Source organism: Calidris pugnax, unplaced genomic scaffold, assembly GCF_001431845.1.
Source record: "Calidris pugnax isolate Ruff unplaced genomic scaffold, ASM143184v1 scaffold24, whole genome shotgun sequence".
NCBI classification, from domain to species: domain Eukaryota; kingdom Metazoa; phylum Chordata; class Aves; order Charadriiformes; family Scolopacidae; genus Calidris; species Calidris pugnax.
In genome coordinates, this window is record NW_015090922.1 from 3,701,665 (window position 1) to 3,719,518 (window position 17,854).

The following is a 17,854-nucleotide window of genomic DNA, read 5'->3' on the forward strand; positions in this document are numbered from 1 at the left end:
CCCAGACGGGAATTCTGCCTATTCCAGTTTGGGTTTGTGGTTTATTGCAACAGCTCCTCCTCTCCGGGGAATGGGGTTTATGTCCCATTTAGGTCACAAGTAATGGGAATTTGGCAGCTCTGATATTTTTTTTTTGGGGGGGGGGGGGGGGGGGGGGTGTCCCCCCAATTGAATGGTGGGGTTTCCCCCGTTTCCCTCCTGTCCTGTACAAATGCCTAATCTACCTAATATTCTTTAGCAGTTGCATAAAGCTAAGATAGAAGGGAGAATAGAACCAGGATGTTCTGATTTCAGTCCTGTATCCAAAGTACACAGCATATTCTTCACTTTGTTTTGTTCTGGAGAGGTATTTTGTGACCAGTAGAAATTACAAATTCTGGTACTTGCTTGTGTAGCATTGTAATTTAGCTTGGTTGTGATATCATTTATAAAAATACTTATACATTTACAAAAGCCACATGCAGTGGTAGTATATGGGCGTGTTTGCTTGATGAGTGATTGTTATACTGTGAGGAGAATCTAAATATGGGAAATGTATCTGTTGATGTCCTTAAAAATAAAGCTAGACAAGGTCTTCATTTCAGCTATACCAGTAACTGATTTTGAGATCATGCGATCATTTTGGCCCTTTTAAAAGACATTTTAAATGTTCAAAACAAAATATTTTGACTCTTCTGACTTTTAGTTTTTACTGTGTTTTGAAAAACATCTTTTTGCATTAGTCTTGTGATGTGCGATTTTTTTGGGGGCTTTTAAGGACTTGGCTAAACTGCTTCGGCTGGAAGAGAAAGATTTTCACAGGCTCCAAACTCTACTGGAGAACTACAAGAAAGAGAACACCCAAACAAGTGTTCAGTTTGCTGATGAGAAGGACGACGTATTGTCTGTGAAAATGTTCTTAGAGTATTTGGAGTATGAAAAGGACGTGATTAATGTGAAAAATATGGAAGACAGAGAATATGTGGCTTTAGGTAAGAGCTACTGTTTGTCGAATTACTTAACGACTGATTATAGTCTACGATGGTATAAATACTTTAGCCTTAATTTGGGGCCTTAACAAGCTGTCTTGCCTTGAAGTAGCATGTGACAGTGCTAGTTCCTTTCTCTTACATTTAGCCATAGGACAAGTCTTTCTATCTGGATGGGTATTAATACAAGTCAGCTACATCTGTGGCTGTAATTAACCTAAAGCCATGTGATCGCTGCTGCTTATTTATTTATTAAGGCCACCAAGCTGAGCAGTGCTAACGAGGTACTTCACAAAGCAACTGTGTCCAGCTGTGTCATTGGTGCTCGCAGCACATCGAGTTTCATTGGTGACAGGACTGATGTCAGCCTCAGAGGTGACCAGAGGCAGTATGGGACTGTTAGGTGAGGGAATAAGGACCCCTCGCTTGCAGAGTTGAGGAGGTTTTGGAGAATGTTAATCTGAAATATTATAGTTGGGGAGAGTGTCTGGGATATCTGCTGGGGTGTGGGATGGGGTCACCGTGTGTACTCTGCTTCAGTTTGCAAATCTGTTCTGGGCTGTCCTTGAGGGGCTCCTGGGAAATAACTAGTGAAAGCAGCTTGAGTTAAATCTGTCTCAAAGGCACTGTTTTTCTAGGTTATTTCTTTACTAGGAAAACTTTGGTGCAAATACTGAATTCTGTGCACAGGTGGTGTATGGTGTTCACTTTGTAGCCTCCTGATTCTTTTGGCTTTAATCATCAGACTTTGAGAAGAATTGGGATTGAAAAGTTAAGGCAGAAGAGCTTGGCTTTCACCTGTGTAAAGGTCAAAGGCTGTTTCTAAGTAATCTTAGAATTTGCAATTTTTCTACCATAACACTATGCTGGGATTTAAGAGCTGGGGTCAGAGTAATCTCCCAACTCCTTGGACAGCGATCACCAGTAATTTACTGGGGTGCTCAGCTGTAAACAAGTGTAATTGAAACATAAGTGTCATGCTGAGCAGTTTAGATGTTTTCCTGAAGATCTTATTTTTCCAGTCCTCCTCTGCCTGACAGGGACACGCACAGTTCTTATAGTGCTGGTAAGGTATGAATTTGTGTAATTGTTTGGGGATTTTTAGTTGGTTAAATACCACTATTTTGCTATGTAAGATACAATATGCTGCCACACAGTTATGGGTTACTTCATGGATAAACTTATCCGATGCTCTTTGAGTTGAACAAAATGTGTAATTCAAACAGGACAATAACCTTTGTTTTGTTATAAATCCATTTTCCGTATGGCTTCTCTAGTGGTAGAAACACATGTCCTTTGTAATGAACCTTCTTTCCCACTAAGGGCAAACCACCAGGATATCCTGGGTGTAATTTAGTCATTTGCATTGCATTCAGTTGGACCATCAATAGATGATCTTTCATGTAAGTGTAAGGGGAGAGGCTGTGGCTTTAAATGCCATTCATAATGTCAACTAATTTTTGCTTCAGGCAGCTTTTTCTTCTGGAAGTGTTTGTGTGGGGAGAGTTCCACAGAGGAAATGTGTCATGCATTGGAATCAGCAGGTTTTAGCCCTCAGACCTTGTTGGTAAGATGTTTATTATGTAATTTAAAACTTTGATTTAGTATTTTGAAAACAAAACATTGAACGGAAAAATTCTGAATGTTGACCTTTGGATTAATACTGAGTTCAGGCTGTGGTGTTCAAATACCCCCACATTCAGTTCTTAGGTACTTGTATTTGTATTTCCCACTGAAGAGATATGAAAGAAAAAAAAGAAAGAAAATACTCTAATAGAAAATGTGGATATGCTAGTGGGAATGTCCAGCGTATGCATTAGGACTACAGGAAGATTTGCTGAAAGGTTCTTCTGCAAAGAAGCAAAAATTATGAGAGCAGTTAATTTCACATACTGATACATTTGCTGTAATTACTTTTTGCAAGCAAGGAAGTTGAAAAAGAGTTAAAAATAAATTTTTCAGAATGCCCAGTAGTGTTAAGGCAATCACCTTTATCTTTCATCTCTGTGTAATTTTAGTGTTTTGCTACTCCCATCCACTACATAATGATGGAAATACCTATTTCAGTATTACTTGCTCGTGTTAAGATTTTCAGCTGTAATATTAGTAATTGCTAATGTTTACCCAGTTGAGATTGCTAACATACTGGTATGAGCTGGCTGTACCTTTAAAGGAGGGTGTTTTCTAAGAGATCTTTCTAAATGAAAGGTACAGATTGTATTGTTTCATTTCAGTCTGTCACAGGATGCCTTATGCAATATGTTTTAACTTTCTAGGTTAATACAATAAGGGTTCATGGATATAACATTTCTGCTTCATGAAAAAATTTGTTTGAGAAAGTATTTGCATCAGGTATATTGCAATATTAGTTTCATTCTATTCCTTTATTTACATATTTATTTATTATTTTTTTTACAGTCACTCCTTCTCAATCTATGGCTTTCCAAGGAAAAAGATATTCTGGACAAACCAGATTCTGTCAGTTGCCTTCACACTATGCTGTCACTTCTGAGCAAAATGAAAGGTGAAATGTGCATTTGAAACACTTAAATACAACTGATATTAATTATTATTAGAAATTTGCTACTCTGACTGGCTTATATTATCATTTGGAATTTCCCCCCCTCACAAATTCCGTAACAAAGCTAAATGCTGCATGTCGATGAACTAATTGAAAAATACATAAAAAAATCTGAGAGTGTCACAATTAAAGGCTTTCTTCGCAGCCTGCGGCTCCGCTCTCCGTTAAGGTGACACAGCTCCTGTTGGGCACCAGGAGGTGGCTGCCCAGCTCCCTCCCTCCCTCCCTCCTTTGGCTGCCCCTTCCTGCCCCTCTCCCCCTGCCCAACAGCTCTCAAAAGTCCTGCAGTTGCTTTAACTCATTGGGGTGCCATTATTCTGGCAGGGTTTTCATATTGAACATCTCTGTAACCCAAGGGGCACTCTGTAGCCAACTTGCCATTCTGTGGGGTAAGTTGTGCGATGAATAAATACTGATTCTCCTGCCTCCCCCGGCGCTGTATGGATTTGTCTGTGCCAGGTTCCCCTATGTCTTGGTCACCATAGGGCACTTTATCAGCTTGAAACTGGAAGTGTGATCCAGCTGCTGCTGATGATGCCTGAGTAATTAGTTCTGCTGAGCACAAGGTGGCCCAAAGAGAGCCAGCCCGAGTGCATTGAGTACATGTGGCATCTTGAAATCACAAAAGCAACTGTCTGCATTGTGAAGTGTCATTTTATAGCATTGCTTAGGTGTAGTAAGCGTGCAGCAGGATTTACTGCCTGGTGATTTAAATCTATTGCCTGATTCCTGCAAATTAAACTTGGAGAATGAGTAATTCACGTTCCACTCGGCATTTTAAATTTGAGCTGTAATCTAGAAATTGCCTGCTACCTATCTGAAAAAGGTAATGTAGAGTAACTGGGAATTGCTCCTAATATCAGCTGCATTATTAAGTGATGCTTTCAGGGCTGGTTTGCAGCTTTCCTGGCTCTGACACCCGGTGACTCCCTTTCCCCACAGTTGCCATCGACGAGTCGTGGGACACGCAGTCGGTTTCCCCGTGGTGGCAGCAAATGCGCACGGCCTGCGTTCAGTCCGAGAACAACGCCGCTGCCTTGCTGTCTGCGCACGTTGGGCATGCTGTGACCGCACAGATAATTGACAGTGTCACGGAGAAAAAGGTAAGGCATCTTGGACCTCCCCCTTTGTTTTATTTACTGTATCAGCTCCATGCAGATTGCTGTCGTTGAATGCTGAGGGTGTCATTCTGTTAACATTTGTTGGCATTCTGACGTGGGCACAAGGCCTGGCAGTTTGTATTTGAATTTGAAGAGTATTATACTGAGGTGAATGAATAATATATCAGGTGTGATGGGAACTGGACAGTGAGTTTTTCTCTTGATAGCAAATGATGTTGACAAACTTAATGCCTACGCAGTTTCTGCATATATTTGACAAGTTGACTGAACTTTGGGTGGTAAACCTTTTTTAATGCAATTTGGATTTATTTTTTTTAATATACTGGTGAATTTTGTTAGCCCTTTATGTTACTGTCCTTCTTAATGTGATGGGTGGGTGGGGTGTTTTTGGCAATAAGTGTCTTTTCAGAAAGTTGTGATTAACACTCTGAAACTCCACACAGCATTGCCATTCAAAATGGAAAAAGTTATTATGTTCCTAAATCATTGCTTTGAGCAACCTGGTATAGTGGAAGGGGTCCCTGCCCATGGCAGAGGGTTGGGACTCAGTGATCTTTAAGGTCCCTTCCAACTCTAGCCATTCTATGATTCTAAATAGCACTAAACATATTTGTATTTTGCTACTTGCCTTCACAGATTAGGTTGTGTTTAGGTGATAGTCAGTCTGCTAAATAAATTATAACAAGACTACTTTGAAGCGTTTTGGTATTTTTGCACATTCACCTCAACTATTGAAATTCTGTATATTGCAATTGTTAGTGTTGCCCCAATAGGAATGTTAATACGTTGCAACATATTATGCTTTACTTACAGCTCTCTCCTTTGTCACATTCTTTTATACTCTTCAAAGAATAAAGCAACAGCTTTATTTCCCTCAAAACTTCCCTGCCATAAAGCCATTTATCTCTTCCCTGTTTTTTCCCCTACCATCCTTTGGTTTAAAGCCTAAAACTGTTAGTGGCCAGGCTGCTGAGAACTCTGGGGTTTGCTGTCTTGGTGCTCAAAGCTGCAAATCAGATCTGCACCCCACGGGAAAGATTCTTGGGCTCCCTGGCAGAGCATTTGCTGATAAACACGAGAATTACCACAGTAGTGCACAGAGCTGTGATGTGGTTCTGGGTGCATAATATATATATTTTTTAAATATGGTAGGAAATTGAAATGTAGGTGGATTCATCCTATATGTAGGGAATGTTTATATATGGAGGACTTAGAATTAAGTATTTTTTAAGAGATTCTAACTCACTTTTCAACTAAATGGAACTTTAAAATGGGACTATATGTTGACCTTTCAGGTCCTTTTATTCCCTTATGTTTCTCTTTAAAACTCTGTGCGTTTTGTGAGCAGTGTGGGATATTAATTGATGTTTGCATAATAGTTCATGTACATATCTGAACTAAATTATTCTTTAAAATGCAGTAGCTCTTAGTACATAGTTTTCCATTTTAATACTATGCAATTTTTTTAAACAAAACTGCTACTTTAAGTGAACAGACCTAAAACAGTTCCTATGTTCTGTTAGTTTTCCCAAATAATTGTAGGTTCGGACACGGAATCCTGGGAAGCACTTTCTCTTGATACTGAATATTGGAAACTTTTACTGAAACAGCTGGAGGACTGTCTGATACTTCAAACGCTGCTGCACAGTAAAGTGAGCAAAAGGACAAAACGAGTTTCATCGCTCCAGACTGAGCCTTTGGGCAGGCTTTCTGTAAAGAAATTACTTGAAGCTGGAAAAGGTACACTTGTTTTCTTTTGGAAAGATGGTTGATTGTTTTCCTAATTGACTTCTGAGTCATCCTTGCCTTAATTTATGATATATACTGCACTGGAATTTGTTCTGCTGGTTACTTTGTGTAATGTAAAAACCAACACAAACCATGTAGAACAGCATTTTAAAATTGTGAGAGGGTATTACTGTAAAGACTGCATTGTAAACCTATAATCAGTTAATTAGGGAGTCCTCTAGTTGGCAAAATTATCCTTATGTAATTAATGGTATTAGTTAAAACTCCTATCTCTTCTCCTGTCCTTTGATTCTGAACCATAAATCTTCTTGGGATACGTTGACTCTACCTTATAATTTTTTTAAATTTTTTTTTTATGTCCTAGGAGGTATTGCTGACACTGTAGCAAAGTGGGTTTTTAAGCAAGGCTTCAGTCCTCTTGTACTGAATTTAGCTCAATACAAAAACAATACAGATAGTACTGAAGAATCTGTAGAAATGCACCCTAATATCTTTCTTGAGGAATCAGAATTGGATGCAGGCTTGGAAACAATCCTAGGTAAGGAAATAACATGAATTTTTCAAATCATAAATGCCTTCAGAGATGTTTTAGTTGTTGTGAGGTAACAGAAATTATAGTAGGAAGAGGTCCTTCTTGTAACTTTGGATTTTCTTTTTCTAGAGCTGCTGCAATTAGCATATCAGCAGTTCCCATGTAGTCTTGAGGTGGACGTGCTCCATGCACATTGCTGCTGGGAATACGTGGTGCAGTGGAACAAGGACCCAGAGGTAAAAGACATACAGCTCATACAAACTTTCATTCCGAGGGCTGACTTTGGAAGCACAAGTAGTTGCAGTTTTTCTGTGCCAAGGGCCAAGCAGAAATGGAACTGAGAAAGGGAAGGTGGGTCCTGAGGGGATGGCACCTCGTGAAGGCAGGGCTGCGTGTCCCTGGGCCCTCAGGTCCTCAGCAGTAGAAGCGTGCAAACTGGATTCAGATAAGCAGCATGAAGAAAGCTTTTAAACTGCTTTGTACTTGCACAAAATATGGTCAAGTGCTGCAAAATAAGGATGAACCTCTCATCTGTTGCAGATACAGTAAAACAGATCACAGAATGCTAGATTTGTTAGACTAGAACCCATTCCATTGAAAGAGGAAAGAGATTTCTTGAATATTCTTAGGTTCCCTGGCCACTATTGGGAATTGTCATAGGAGAAAGAAAAAAAATAAATAAATTCTTTTCTCCACTGCTCTCCTAGAACTTCTCTAATGCTGGAAAATGTTATCCTACATTCAGAAGATATTAAAATTGAAATTAGCACTCCTTAGATCTGTGCAACGTAATACCTTGCTATAGAACAGGTGGTTCCTTTGAGATCATTAATGACTTAGTCTGTTACAATGAAATGGAGTAAAAATCAATCTTTCTAGCACAAACGGAATTTGTGTTTGAAGAACGACTGTAGTCCCTGGAGACATCTCTCAGCAGAGCATGTTATAGTGGTTCGTGCGCTGAAACGAAGCCCTGGAAATAGCCCTGAAATCACAGTGGGTTCCATCATTGCTGAGACAAATTCCATCACGTGCCTATGTTTGTCAGACAGTATCAGAGAAGATGGCCATGTCAGAATAACTTGAGAGTTTTGTAACTCCCAAGAAATAGTAGCTTTAAAATAGTCTACCTGGGCTCTTTAAGAATCTATAGTTTACGTTTAAACCAAGTTTTGAATAATGTAATAACCTGTTCTTTTACTTTTTTTTTTTTGTTTTACATAAGGAAGCATGTTTTCTCATTAGGTCTATAGATCATCTGAGATGCATCGTTAATGCTCATGTTCAGCATGGTAAGTATGAAATATTATTAAAAATGATCTTTGTTCATATTATAAAACAACAGAATAAATGACTGTGGGTCAGCTGGTATAAATGTATGCAGTTTGCAGTAGTGATGGACATTTTGTCTAAAAAAATGACCCCAAAACTTTCTGCTGACATTCAAGCTTTTGTTTTTCTGATGAAACTCGGTTTCCGTAAGAAACAGGAAAATAAGTGTGTTAGACAAAGTTAATGTATTTAACTAAAACCATTTTAAAATAAAATTGCTCTGAATTTTTTTTTTATTTGTACTTTAGTGGCACATGCTTATTGCAGTCAATTACTTTTAATGTGTTTCTTGATACTCTGTTTTAGTGAACATGATGGTAATTGTCCTTTTTGTAGGCGATGTCTGCAAATAAGCACACTCTGCCTAAAATAGAGTTTTAAACCTTCCTGCTGACACCAGCCTTTCTGTGCACCTACAGCGCTTAGCCCAGTCTGCGTAATGTAATAATTTTAGCAAATGACTCATTGTACTTCTGACTGTATTATTCCTAAGAAATCTGAAATCTAAAGACCGGGTAGAAAGCAGCAAGGTGACTGCCAGTTCCTTCTTGCTTTATTCACCCTCTTTTTTCAATTCCACCACCCCTCCCACCCTCATCTCCCCCCCAATTAAGGGAACGCTGGCCCTTGGCTTTTCACTCCATACCTGTAAAATCTCTTTTCTACTCACTGGGAGTTTACAAATTTGTGGTTGTTGTAGGTATCGCCCTGATGATGTGGAATACGTTCATAGTAAAAAGGCTTTCTTCTGCTACTTATCTAATGGACAAGGTGGGTGCAGTCTTGGGACGGTGTTTTTGATGATGAATTACTATTTTTGTTTTTTTAAACTAAGTTTGGAATATCTGATTCAAGCATCAAAACCAAACCCTGCTTAATTTGATTTATTATGTGGCTAACTTGGAATTGATGAAGGAATGCATAGTTTAAAATACCAAATCCGTGGAATTTTCAGCTATAGGCAGCTTTAATTGCTGATTAGTGCTGGCTGATGTGCCCTGGAGACTTGTGCATGGTGTTAGCTTGTAATTGCTAAATAAAAATATCTGTGAAACAGTTTGAAACTATGTATGTGTGAGTATATAGAATGTTTCATTAGAAAACAATTAAAAAGTGTTTTCTCTGTGCCATTTTCCTCTTAAGTTATTGCCCTGAAACTTTCAAGTTCTCACAAGAAGCAGCTTTTCCAAATGTTCTGGTCCCAGTTCTGCATTTATGGGCTCTTATTTTGCAAAATGCAGAACACTTCATAGATGTTGTTGAGCATTTTTAACTGTTGCTACCACTGTAAATCAGCTGCTGCTCCAGGATGCAGCTTGTTTGCTGTGGGCTTTAGCAGTCTTTTGTCCCTGATAAACCTCAGGTTTTCGTGTGTATAAACATGCAGTGGATCTGTTTACTCAAGACAGTTCTGTGTAGGGCTGGAGGGCAGTTTAGGAGAAGTTACTGCCAGTAAGGGACAGATCTGTTTAAATTGTGTGAGGGGAATCTGCCTGCTGCTTTCCTGGATGTGGAACAGCAGCCAAGTGTTTCTCAGCATAAAAGTCCAGATGCAAAAGAAAGAAGTGTTGACAGTGATTAAAACAAAAAAACAAAACCTCAAAAATTTGCTGTCTTGTCGTCTTTTGTCCTTCTCCTTTGCTTCTCTCATTTTCTGCTTTTTCTTTTTGTTTAGCTCTGTAAGAATTGGAGAATATCATCTTCCTCATTCCTTTCAGCAAATAGGCTCAGGTGTAAACACTTGTAGTCAGTGTTTCTTCTGCAAAAACTCTTTTCCTGTTTTATTGCATGCCTTTATGTAGATCCACCATTACTGCTGCTTCCTAGACTAACACAGGCAGAAGAAGAGATAAAGGGTTTTTTAAACTGTTTTTGCACACATCTGCTACCTCAAACAAATACCGTGTCATAACAAATGTGGCTAACTTGTAATAGTTATTTTATATGTTTGAAAGCTGGGAATTAGTTCTCAGGGTTTGTGTTATGGAAGCAGTAGCACAACTGATCTCCCACCAGCTTCCAGAAAAATACAGTTTCCAAATCTGTTGGCACTTAATCAATCCCAAAAGTGACAGCTGAAAGTTGTCTTGATTTCAGACTTTGGAATAGCATCATGGATCGCATGAATTCGAGTTTAAATAATCCTGTAGTTCAGGACCCTGGAATCTCACTTCAGCTGTTGTTTAGACTCTGCCGTAATGTTGTAATAATGACTTTTATACTTTTTTTGTGCTGTGGAAGACAGAACTTCGACTGCTTTGTACGTGCTTCATCATGTGCAGCATGTGATTCCACTTGTAGAAATTGGACCTCATGGTAATATTCCTAAAAGGAGATGATTGAGGTGTCTCTTCTGAAGAATTCAGATAGGCAAAGCATGGAAACTGTGTAATAACGTTCTTATTAATCTTCTCCACCTCAATGAATGTGCTGGAGCATTTACTCTTCCTTTCCTCTCCCCTTGTTCCCCGTTTCTTTCTAATATCACGTTGGTGTTATAGCTCAAGTTCTGTATTATAGAAAGCACTGGGAATTTTTAGCTGCCTTTGAGATTTGAGTGAGGACCCTGGGCCCTTATTTCTAATTCTAGACTTTGAGAAGGATAAAGTAATTATTGATATGAGCGATGTGTGAATTGTAAGATCTGTGTCAAATCTTTCATTGAAAGCAGGCTATGAAATGTGTTGCTTTATGTAGCTGTAATGAACTACTTTCTCATTTTATATCAGGAAAGTAGTAGTAAAAGTTTAAAACGTGGGGTAACAGATACCTTAGGATGAGAATTATGTAACATTATTTTTTTTTTTTTTAAAACAGGTTGGAAAAGCTCCAAAGGACAGATTATGCAGACGGGCAAGTAATAATACCTTTGTCTAAATGGGAAGAAATAAATAAAAATGTCTTGATTTCAGTACTAGTTTGTTATTTTGAAAGTTTGAGAAAAATTCAAAATACATCCCTAGAGAAAATGTATGAATTTTAAGAAACATAAACTAATCTGTATCTGACAGCAAATTAGAACAGCAGTATAACTTTGAATATTATAGAAGATAGACTTGAGACTATAACATGACAAATTACTATTATTTTTCATGCATAATTTCATTAGTTAAATTTTTTTTTGAAAACAACTGATACGCTTAGAAAATTAAATTTACTAGTTGTGATTACTTGAGGAATTTAGTCTTCTTTAGAGATACAGTATTGTAAATTCCTATTTTCCTCCCTGTTATTTCTAATTCTTTGTTGTACTTCAGTGAGTATTTGTTTACCTTTAAATATAATAGGTTAATAAACTCTGCTTACATGTGTTTTATGTCCATGCCTGTCTTCTCAAACATACAGAGCTAATAAATGCCTGTTTCATTTCTAACTGGAACGATTTAAATCATCCTGTTTGTCCACAGGATGTAGGTATGGGTGACACAGCAATGACAGCGTTTCTTGGCTGCTGTTCAGATCTTCTGCAAACGTTGCTAGAGGTAAATTTTTATCTTTCCCGTGGAAAGTAAGGAGCTAATTGATTCAAAATTAATTTAAAAGAACATGGTTGTACTGATCTCTGTACCATTCAGTTCAGACAAGTATTAATGAACTCCTAGACAATGTGAAATGTTCGTTTCAGTGCAGAGAGTGTCTGATAAAGCGGTGTCTTGCCCACAGAAGGTGACTGCTGGTGCCTTTTGTGCGTGACTGCTGTTGTGTGTTCCCCGGGCAGGCTGACGTCAGCAGTGACGAAATGCAGGCCCCCGTCCTGGACACGGAGGACGCCTGGGTGTCGGCGGAGGGACCGGTGTCGATAGTGGAGCTCGCCCTGGAGCAGAAGCGCATCCACTACCCGCTCGTGGAGCACCAGTTCGTGCTGTGCACCATCCTCTACGCCATCATGAGGTTTTCTATGAAGAGCGTGAAGCCGCTTTCGCTCTTTGACAGCAAGGTATGTCTTCTGAAAGCATACATCTTACCACATCTTACCATTGCTGGTGATTATTCCAGAATTCTTAGCACCTTGAAGAGGATAAACAGCGTGTCATTTAAAGTAATGTAACTTGTAGTGTAATTTAATGCATATAAACCACTTAAAAAGAAAAAGCAACAAAAAAACCCCCCAGAAAATAAAGGTCACTGCATTTCACATGCAGTGTATCCCCAATCAGAGCTTGACCCTGGTACAAAGCAGGTACCACAAATTGAGCTTTCTTCCTCCTAGCTCTACCATGCTACAATTCTAAAAAACTTTGAACACGAAGTACTGAGGTAAACTGTCACTTAGTTCCTGTGGGGGAGAAAATGATTTAGTAGATTTAATAGGCTTCTTAGTATTGGATGAAAACAGATTATTTTTATTTCCCTGTATCGTTGAGGCCTGTCTGTCTGCTCAATTTTAGGGAAAAAATGCATTTTTCAAAGACCTTACTTCAATTCAGCTGCTACCTAGTGGGGACATGGATCCAAACGTGTTATCCGTACGACAACAGGTAGGTGTCAGTTTTATACTGAAGGTTCTTAAACGTCCAAAATTTCAAATAATACTGAAGTAACCTGCAATTTTTGCTTCCAAGTTCTTGGTCAAAGTCGTGAGTTCAGCGGTTCAAGCACTATGTTCATCACAAAAGGCCAAAGAAGTCTCAGAAGAAGAATTGTTTCCTTTTGAAAAGGGGAAGAATTGGCCAACTTTGGCTGCGGACCTGGCTCAGTATCTTCAAATCTCTGAGGATGTGGTCAAAAGGCATTATGTCTGTGAACTGTATAGTTATGGGATGGATCATCTTGGTGAAGAGGTAATAGCAGCTTTTAAAGATTTTAATTCAGTACAGCATTATGTAGATATTCTGCTAAAATTACTTTTTCACTTACTTTAGATGCATGGAAGGGTTAGGGGAGTATTATCAGGCTCAAAAAATGCCCAGGCTGAAAAAGTCACAGGCTGGAAAAGTACTTTTTCAAGACCAGTAATTACCCTCATTTTCCCTTCTTCCCAACAAGAATCAGCATATAGCAATTAGTGAAAACACGGTAGGGCATTATTCTACTGGTCTAAACCAGTAAAGCTTTATTTTACTCTATTTGATAATTTCAGGAATCTCTTTTAGGAAAATTTTACTAGTCCTTGGACAAGAAGATCCTTCCCTTTCTTGAGGGGAAAAGCAAAGGAGATTATATGGAAGTTAGAAATATGTTGCTGAGCTGTAAAACAGATCTGGGCTGATGCTAATCACTGTGTAAAGTACAGAGTAATTCTCTGCTTTTGTTCACTCTTCTGAAGCTTTTAATAATGTGCTTTATTACAGTAACAGGTCACACAAAAAGCAGTCTCAACACTATTTGTCCTTTTAGGATCGAGAAGCTTCTTTTGATACAGCTTTTCAAGCCTCCAGGTAGATGAGCTGTGCCATGTGGGAATGATTTCTGGTTCCTTCTCTGTTTCCAGGCCTTTCTCCAGGTGAGTGACAAAGAAGTGCTGGCATCACAGCTGCTCGTCCTGGCCGGACAGAGACTGGCCTTCGCTTTACTGCACGTGCAGACGAAGGAGGGGATGGAGCTCCTGGCTCGGCTGCCTCCCACGCTCTGCACTTGGCTCAAAGCGATGGTAAGTTAAGCTTGATTTAGGAAAACAGGTTGATTTTCAGAGGCTTCTGTTCACCAAGACAGAGATTACATCTGAATGGCCCTTGCTTACTAATGGAAACAAGAATTTGCTTTCATTTTCCTGGTGCTGAAGCGTGAAGGAGCTTCATGGCTCAAAGCATCAGCTTAATTGAGTTAATTAACCTCAGTAACGCGCTCTTTACAAGTTCAGGAGGGTTTATACGCAGATGGTCATCTGTGAAATTACTCTAATGCTGTGTTTATTCTTTCATACAGGACCCCCAGGAACTTCAAAACGTAGAAGTGCCAATTGCCACAACAGCGAAACTAATTAACAAAATCCTGGAGCACTTACCGGAGAACCACGGGCAGTATGGCCTTGCCTTGAACCTGATAGAGGCCGTGGAGGCCATCCCGTCGTGACGCTGGTGGTGAGCCCCGTGCTGCTACGTAGAGGTAGAACGCGTGATTTTACACAGTGAGGCTCAACTTTACAGAGAGAAACTTCCGTGTGGCTCATGTTAAACAATGAAAAGAACAATGTTCCCCATCCCAGAATTTCAGGCGGTAATTTTAAATTGGAGTATATTTTAAATTCTGCACTAGTACAAAGATGTTTAGTTTCTAGTACACTTGTCAGTAGCTGAAACGCTTTGTTATTTATTTCTGACTTGAGCGCTTTTTGCGGTAGTCTAAATTGGGTATATTTGACAACAGTTTTAGTCTATTTACAAAATCACATCTCGTGAAATTCTGTATCTCATGCTGGCAGTAACTGCTGCACTTTGAATGTTCCATGTATGATTTGTTTTTCAAAACACGCTGTAGAATGACACCCGAGGAAGAGCTTCAGTCTCTGAAGTTACCATGTAAAGCCAGTGCTGCTTTTTCAGAGGCTGGAGCTGGTGTAACTGCGTCACACGTGACGGTGACGACTGCAGGAGGTGTGGGATGAAATGTGCTGGGGCCGTACGCAAAGGGGAGAGAGAACAGCCCATGTTAGGAACAGCTGGGGAAGGAGAATCTGGTTCTCCAGACACAAACAGGGACTCATCTTTTAGTCTGGATCTCCCAGTATTGTCTGTAGTGGGCTTCAGCTAAAACTGGATTTGCATCCCCCTCTATTATTATTAAGTGCCGCTGAGTTTAAGTAGGTCAAGGAATGTCTTATTGTAAGATTGTTCCCCCATCTTATCACGGTAGAAGATGTAGTATGCTATAAATCTCTGCACATGTTAACTTGTAGTCAAAAACTGCTTAAATAGTTGACCCAACTTCACTGAGGATCCATAGTACTGAGTACTTTAGCCTTAAAAACCACACTTTTATTTATGGTACCTACAGGGAATCATACAGTGAGTATCTTTCACTATCAGAGTGGTATTAAACATTATTATCTTGCATCAGTTAGTACTGTTTACTTTCTACCTAAAGGAAGCCAGGAGAGAAAAATGAAATTGTGTAAACTTTTTTTGTCTTGAAGTCAGCTGAAATTACAAGCTCCATCCTGTAACCTCCTCCTCTTGCATTATATGTAAGAAACATTCATTGTATTCTGCCTTGCTGGAGACAGAATTTGGTCTTACCTTTCTGAAGTATGTGCTGCTGTCATCTCAGGTGACTTTATTGCCTGGCCTGGCAGCACTGCAGACTTCTGCAGAAATGAGGATGCCAGGGATTTGGTCATTGTGGAAACTGAGGAAACCCAAAAATGTTTCTTAGTTGTATTACATTCCTGTATCCTGATACAGCTGTGTAAGGGATTTTACTGTAACTGAGTATCATGTCGGAGCTGACACACTACACCAATCAAATCTGTAATGTATTGTAAGTAATACTCTGTATATAGTGCTATTTTGTGTCTAATTTGCTGTGGATTTGTGTAAATTGATTAAATAAAATTTGAGGTTTCACTGGGTTTTTTCCTTCTTTTTAGGGAATGGTAGTTACCACCTTTTCTTCTCTTCAGTTTCATAAGAGTAGGCGTCCCAGTGGAGAGAGAACCTGTTCTCCAGGGTTCAGCAGAACTACCTGCTGACAGGATAACAATGAGACAATACCCGTTTCACTTGTAGGGGAGTGAACTTCAAAAGAACACAGGTTCCTAACACCAAGGAAATCACTCAGTTATTTTGAACCAACCGTTTTATTAAGCTGCAAAGTATATACACAGATATTGAAGCATAAGTTTTCCCCCCGACTTCAAGAGAATGGAGGGATGGGCGAGCAGCATCTCATGAAGTTCAATAAATGGAAATGCCCAGTCCTGCCCAGGGGGAGGAACCAGTATAGGCTGAGGGCCAACTGGGAAGCAGCTTAAGAGAGAAGGGCTCCTGTGATTTTCTGTGAGGTCTCAGAAGGGGACAATGCAGGGGCTGCGGCCGCCAAAGGCTGGAGCTGCAGGTGGGGAGCTGGGCGTGGACACTGCCCCCGCCCCCGGGCACACCCTGACCATGCCCCTCGACAGGTTGGCCACGCCCCCTTCTCTTCTAGGCCACGCCCCCCGCCCTCACCCGTCTGACCACGCCTCCTGGCTGCTTGGCCACGCCCCCACCCACTGGCCACACCTCCCGACAGCTCGGCCACACCTCCGGGCTGCCTCTGGCCCCGCCCCTTGGCCTTCCCAGCCACTTCACGCCCTTATTTTCCTGCTGCTGCTGCCCCTTCGTCGCCAAAGCGCGGTTCTGCAGCGCTGGCCCCAGCACGGGCGGTTACCAAGCGCCATCCCCGGGCGGTGGGGAGGGGCCAAAAATAAATCCCCAATAACTTCTATGCTGTGGAAAAGCACTGAAATCCCCCAAAATTGAATAACGTAGAAAAGCGGGAGGAAAAAAACCCAAAACAATTTGGGGAAAATGGGGCCTTCCTCAGCCCCGCCTCCCGCCCCGAGCTGCAGTACCGGCTTCTGCGCGCACGGGCGGCAGCACCGAGCGCATGCTGCGTGTGCGGGGCTCCCTGCCTGCAGTACCGCGTTTCGTCCACACGGTGGCTGCAGTGAGAGCAGCACAGCTCCTCCTGCTTGCAGTACCGCGGTTCGTCCACAAGGCGGCAGCATTGAGCGCAGCGCCGCTCCCTGCCTGCAGTACCGCGTTTCGTCCACACGGTGGCAGCAGTGAGCGCAGCACAGCTCCTCCTGCTTGCAGTACCGCTGTTCGTCCACAAGGCGGCAGCAGTGAGCGCCGCGCCCCGTACTGTCACTTCGCCGCTCCCCACCCGCAGTACCGCGTTTCGTCCACAAGGCGGCAGCAGTGAGCGCAGCGTCGCTCCCTGCCTGCAGTTCCGCGTTTCGTCCACAAGGCGGCAGCAGTGAGCACAGCGTCGCTCTCTGACTGCAGTACCGCGTTTTGTCCACAAGGCGGCAGCAGTGAGGGCAACGCCTCTCCATGCCTGCAGTACCGCGTTTTGTCCACAAGGCGGCAACAGTGAGCGCAGCGCAGCTCCCTGCCTGCAGTACCGCGTTTCGTCCACACGGTGGCTGCAGTGAGAGCAGCGCCGCTCCTGCTGCTTGCAGTACCGCTGTTCGTCCACAAGGCGGCAGCCGTGAGAGCCGCGCCGCGCCCCGTACTGTCACTGCGCCGCTCCCCACCCGCAGTACCGCTGTTCGTCCACACGGTGGCAGCAGTGAGAGCCGCGCCACGCTCTGTGCTGCGCATGCGCATCTCCTCTGGCAGCGTCGGCTTTGCGCCGTACTGCGCACGCGCAGGTCTCCGCCCGCAGACCCGAGCTTTGCGCTGCACTGCGCATGCGCCCCCCCCCATACCCCGCCCTGGCCAGCCCGCAGCACCGGCTTCTGCACGCAAGGGCACGGCAGCGGCCGCGGTAGCGATGTGTATTGGGGTTACTGGTCCTCCCGGCTCAAGACTTTTGGACCAAAAGCCGGCACTGCAGCTGGGGAAGCGGCCGCCGACCCCTCGGCCGCGCCTCTCCGCCCTCTCCTCTCCCCCGCCCTGTCCCCGCCCCTCCCGCCTCCCCTCGCCCCGCC

General features: G+C 41.9%; 1 protein-coding gene across 2 annotated transcripts in view; it reads left to right on the forward strand.

The window, feature by feature from the left end:
- Positions 1–15,785, forward strand: part of RAB3GAP2 (RAB3 GTPase activating non-catalytic protein subunit 2) — a 44,278-nt gene extending 28,493 nt beyond the window's left edge. For both annotated transcript variants that reach the window (XM_014950648.1, XM_014950649.1), the window contains exons 20-35: positions 758–971; positions 2,438–2,535; positions 3,387–3,492; positions 4,492–4,652; positions 6,194–6,410; positions 6,784–6,957; positions 7,081–7,187; positions 8,177–8,243; positions 8,984–9,054; positions 11,101–11,136; positions 11,691–11,765; positions 12,002–12,220; positions 12,672–12,761; positions 12,846–13,064; positions 13,715–13,873; positions 14,149–15,785. In XM_014950648.1, the coding sequence (XP_014806134.1) occupies positions 758–971; positions 2,438–2,535; positions 3,387–3,492; positions 4,492–4,652; positions 6,194–6,410; positions 6,784–6,957; positions 7,081–7,187; positions 8,177–8,243; positions 8,984–9,054; positions 11,101–11,136; positions 11,691–11,765; positions 12,002–12,220; positions 12,672–12,761; positions 12,846–13,064; positions 13,715–13,873; positions 14,149–14,295 (2,160 nt within the window). In that variant the 3' untranslated portion in view covers positions 14,296–15,785. The remainder of the gene's footprint in view (positions 1–757; positions 972–2,437; positions 2,536–3,386; positions 3,493–4,491; positions 4,653–6,193; positions 6,411–6,783; positions 6,958–7,080; positions 7,188–8,176; positions 8,244–8,983; positions 9,055–11,100; positions 11,137–11,690; positions 11,766–12,001; positions 12,221–12,671; positions 12,762–12,845; positions 13,065–13,714; positions 13,874–14,148) is intronic.
- The last annotated feature ends 2,069 nt before the right edge of the window (positions 15,786–17,854 follow it).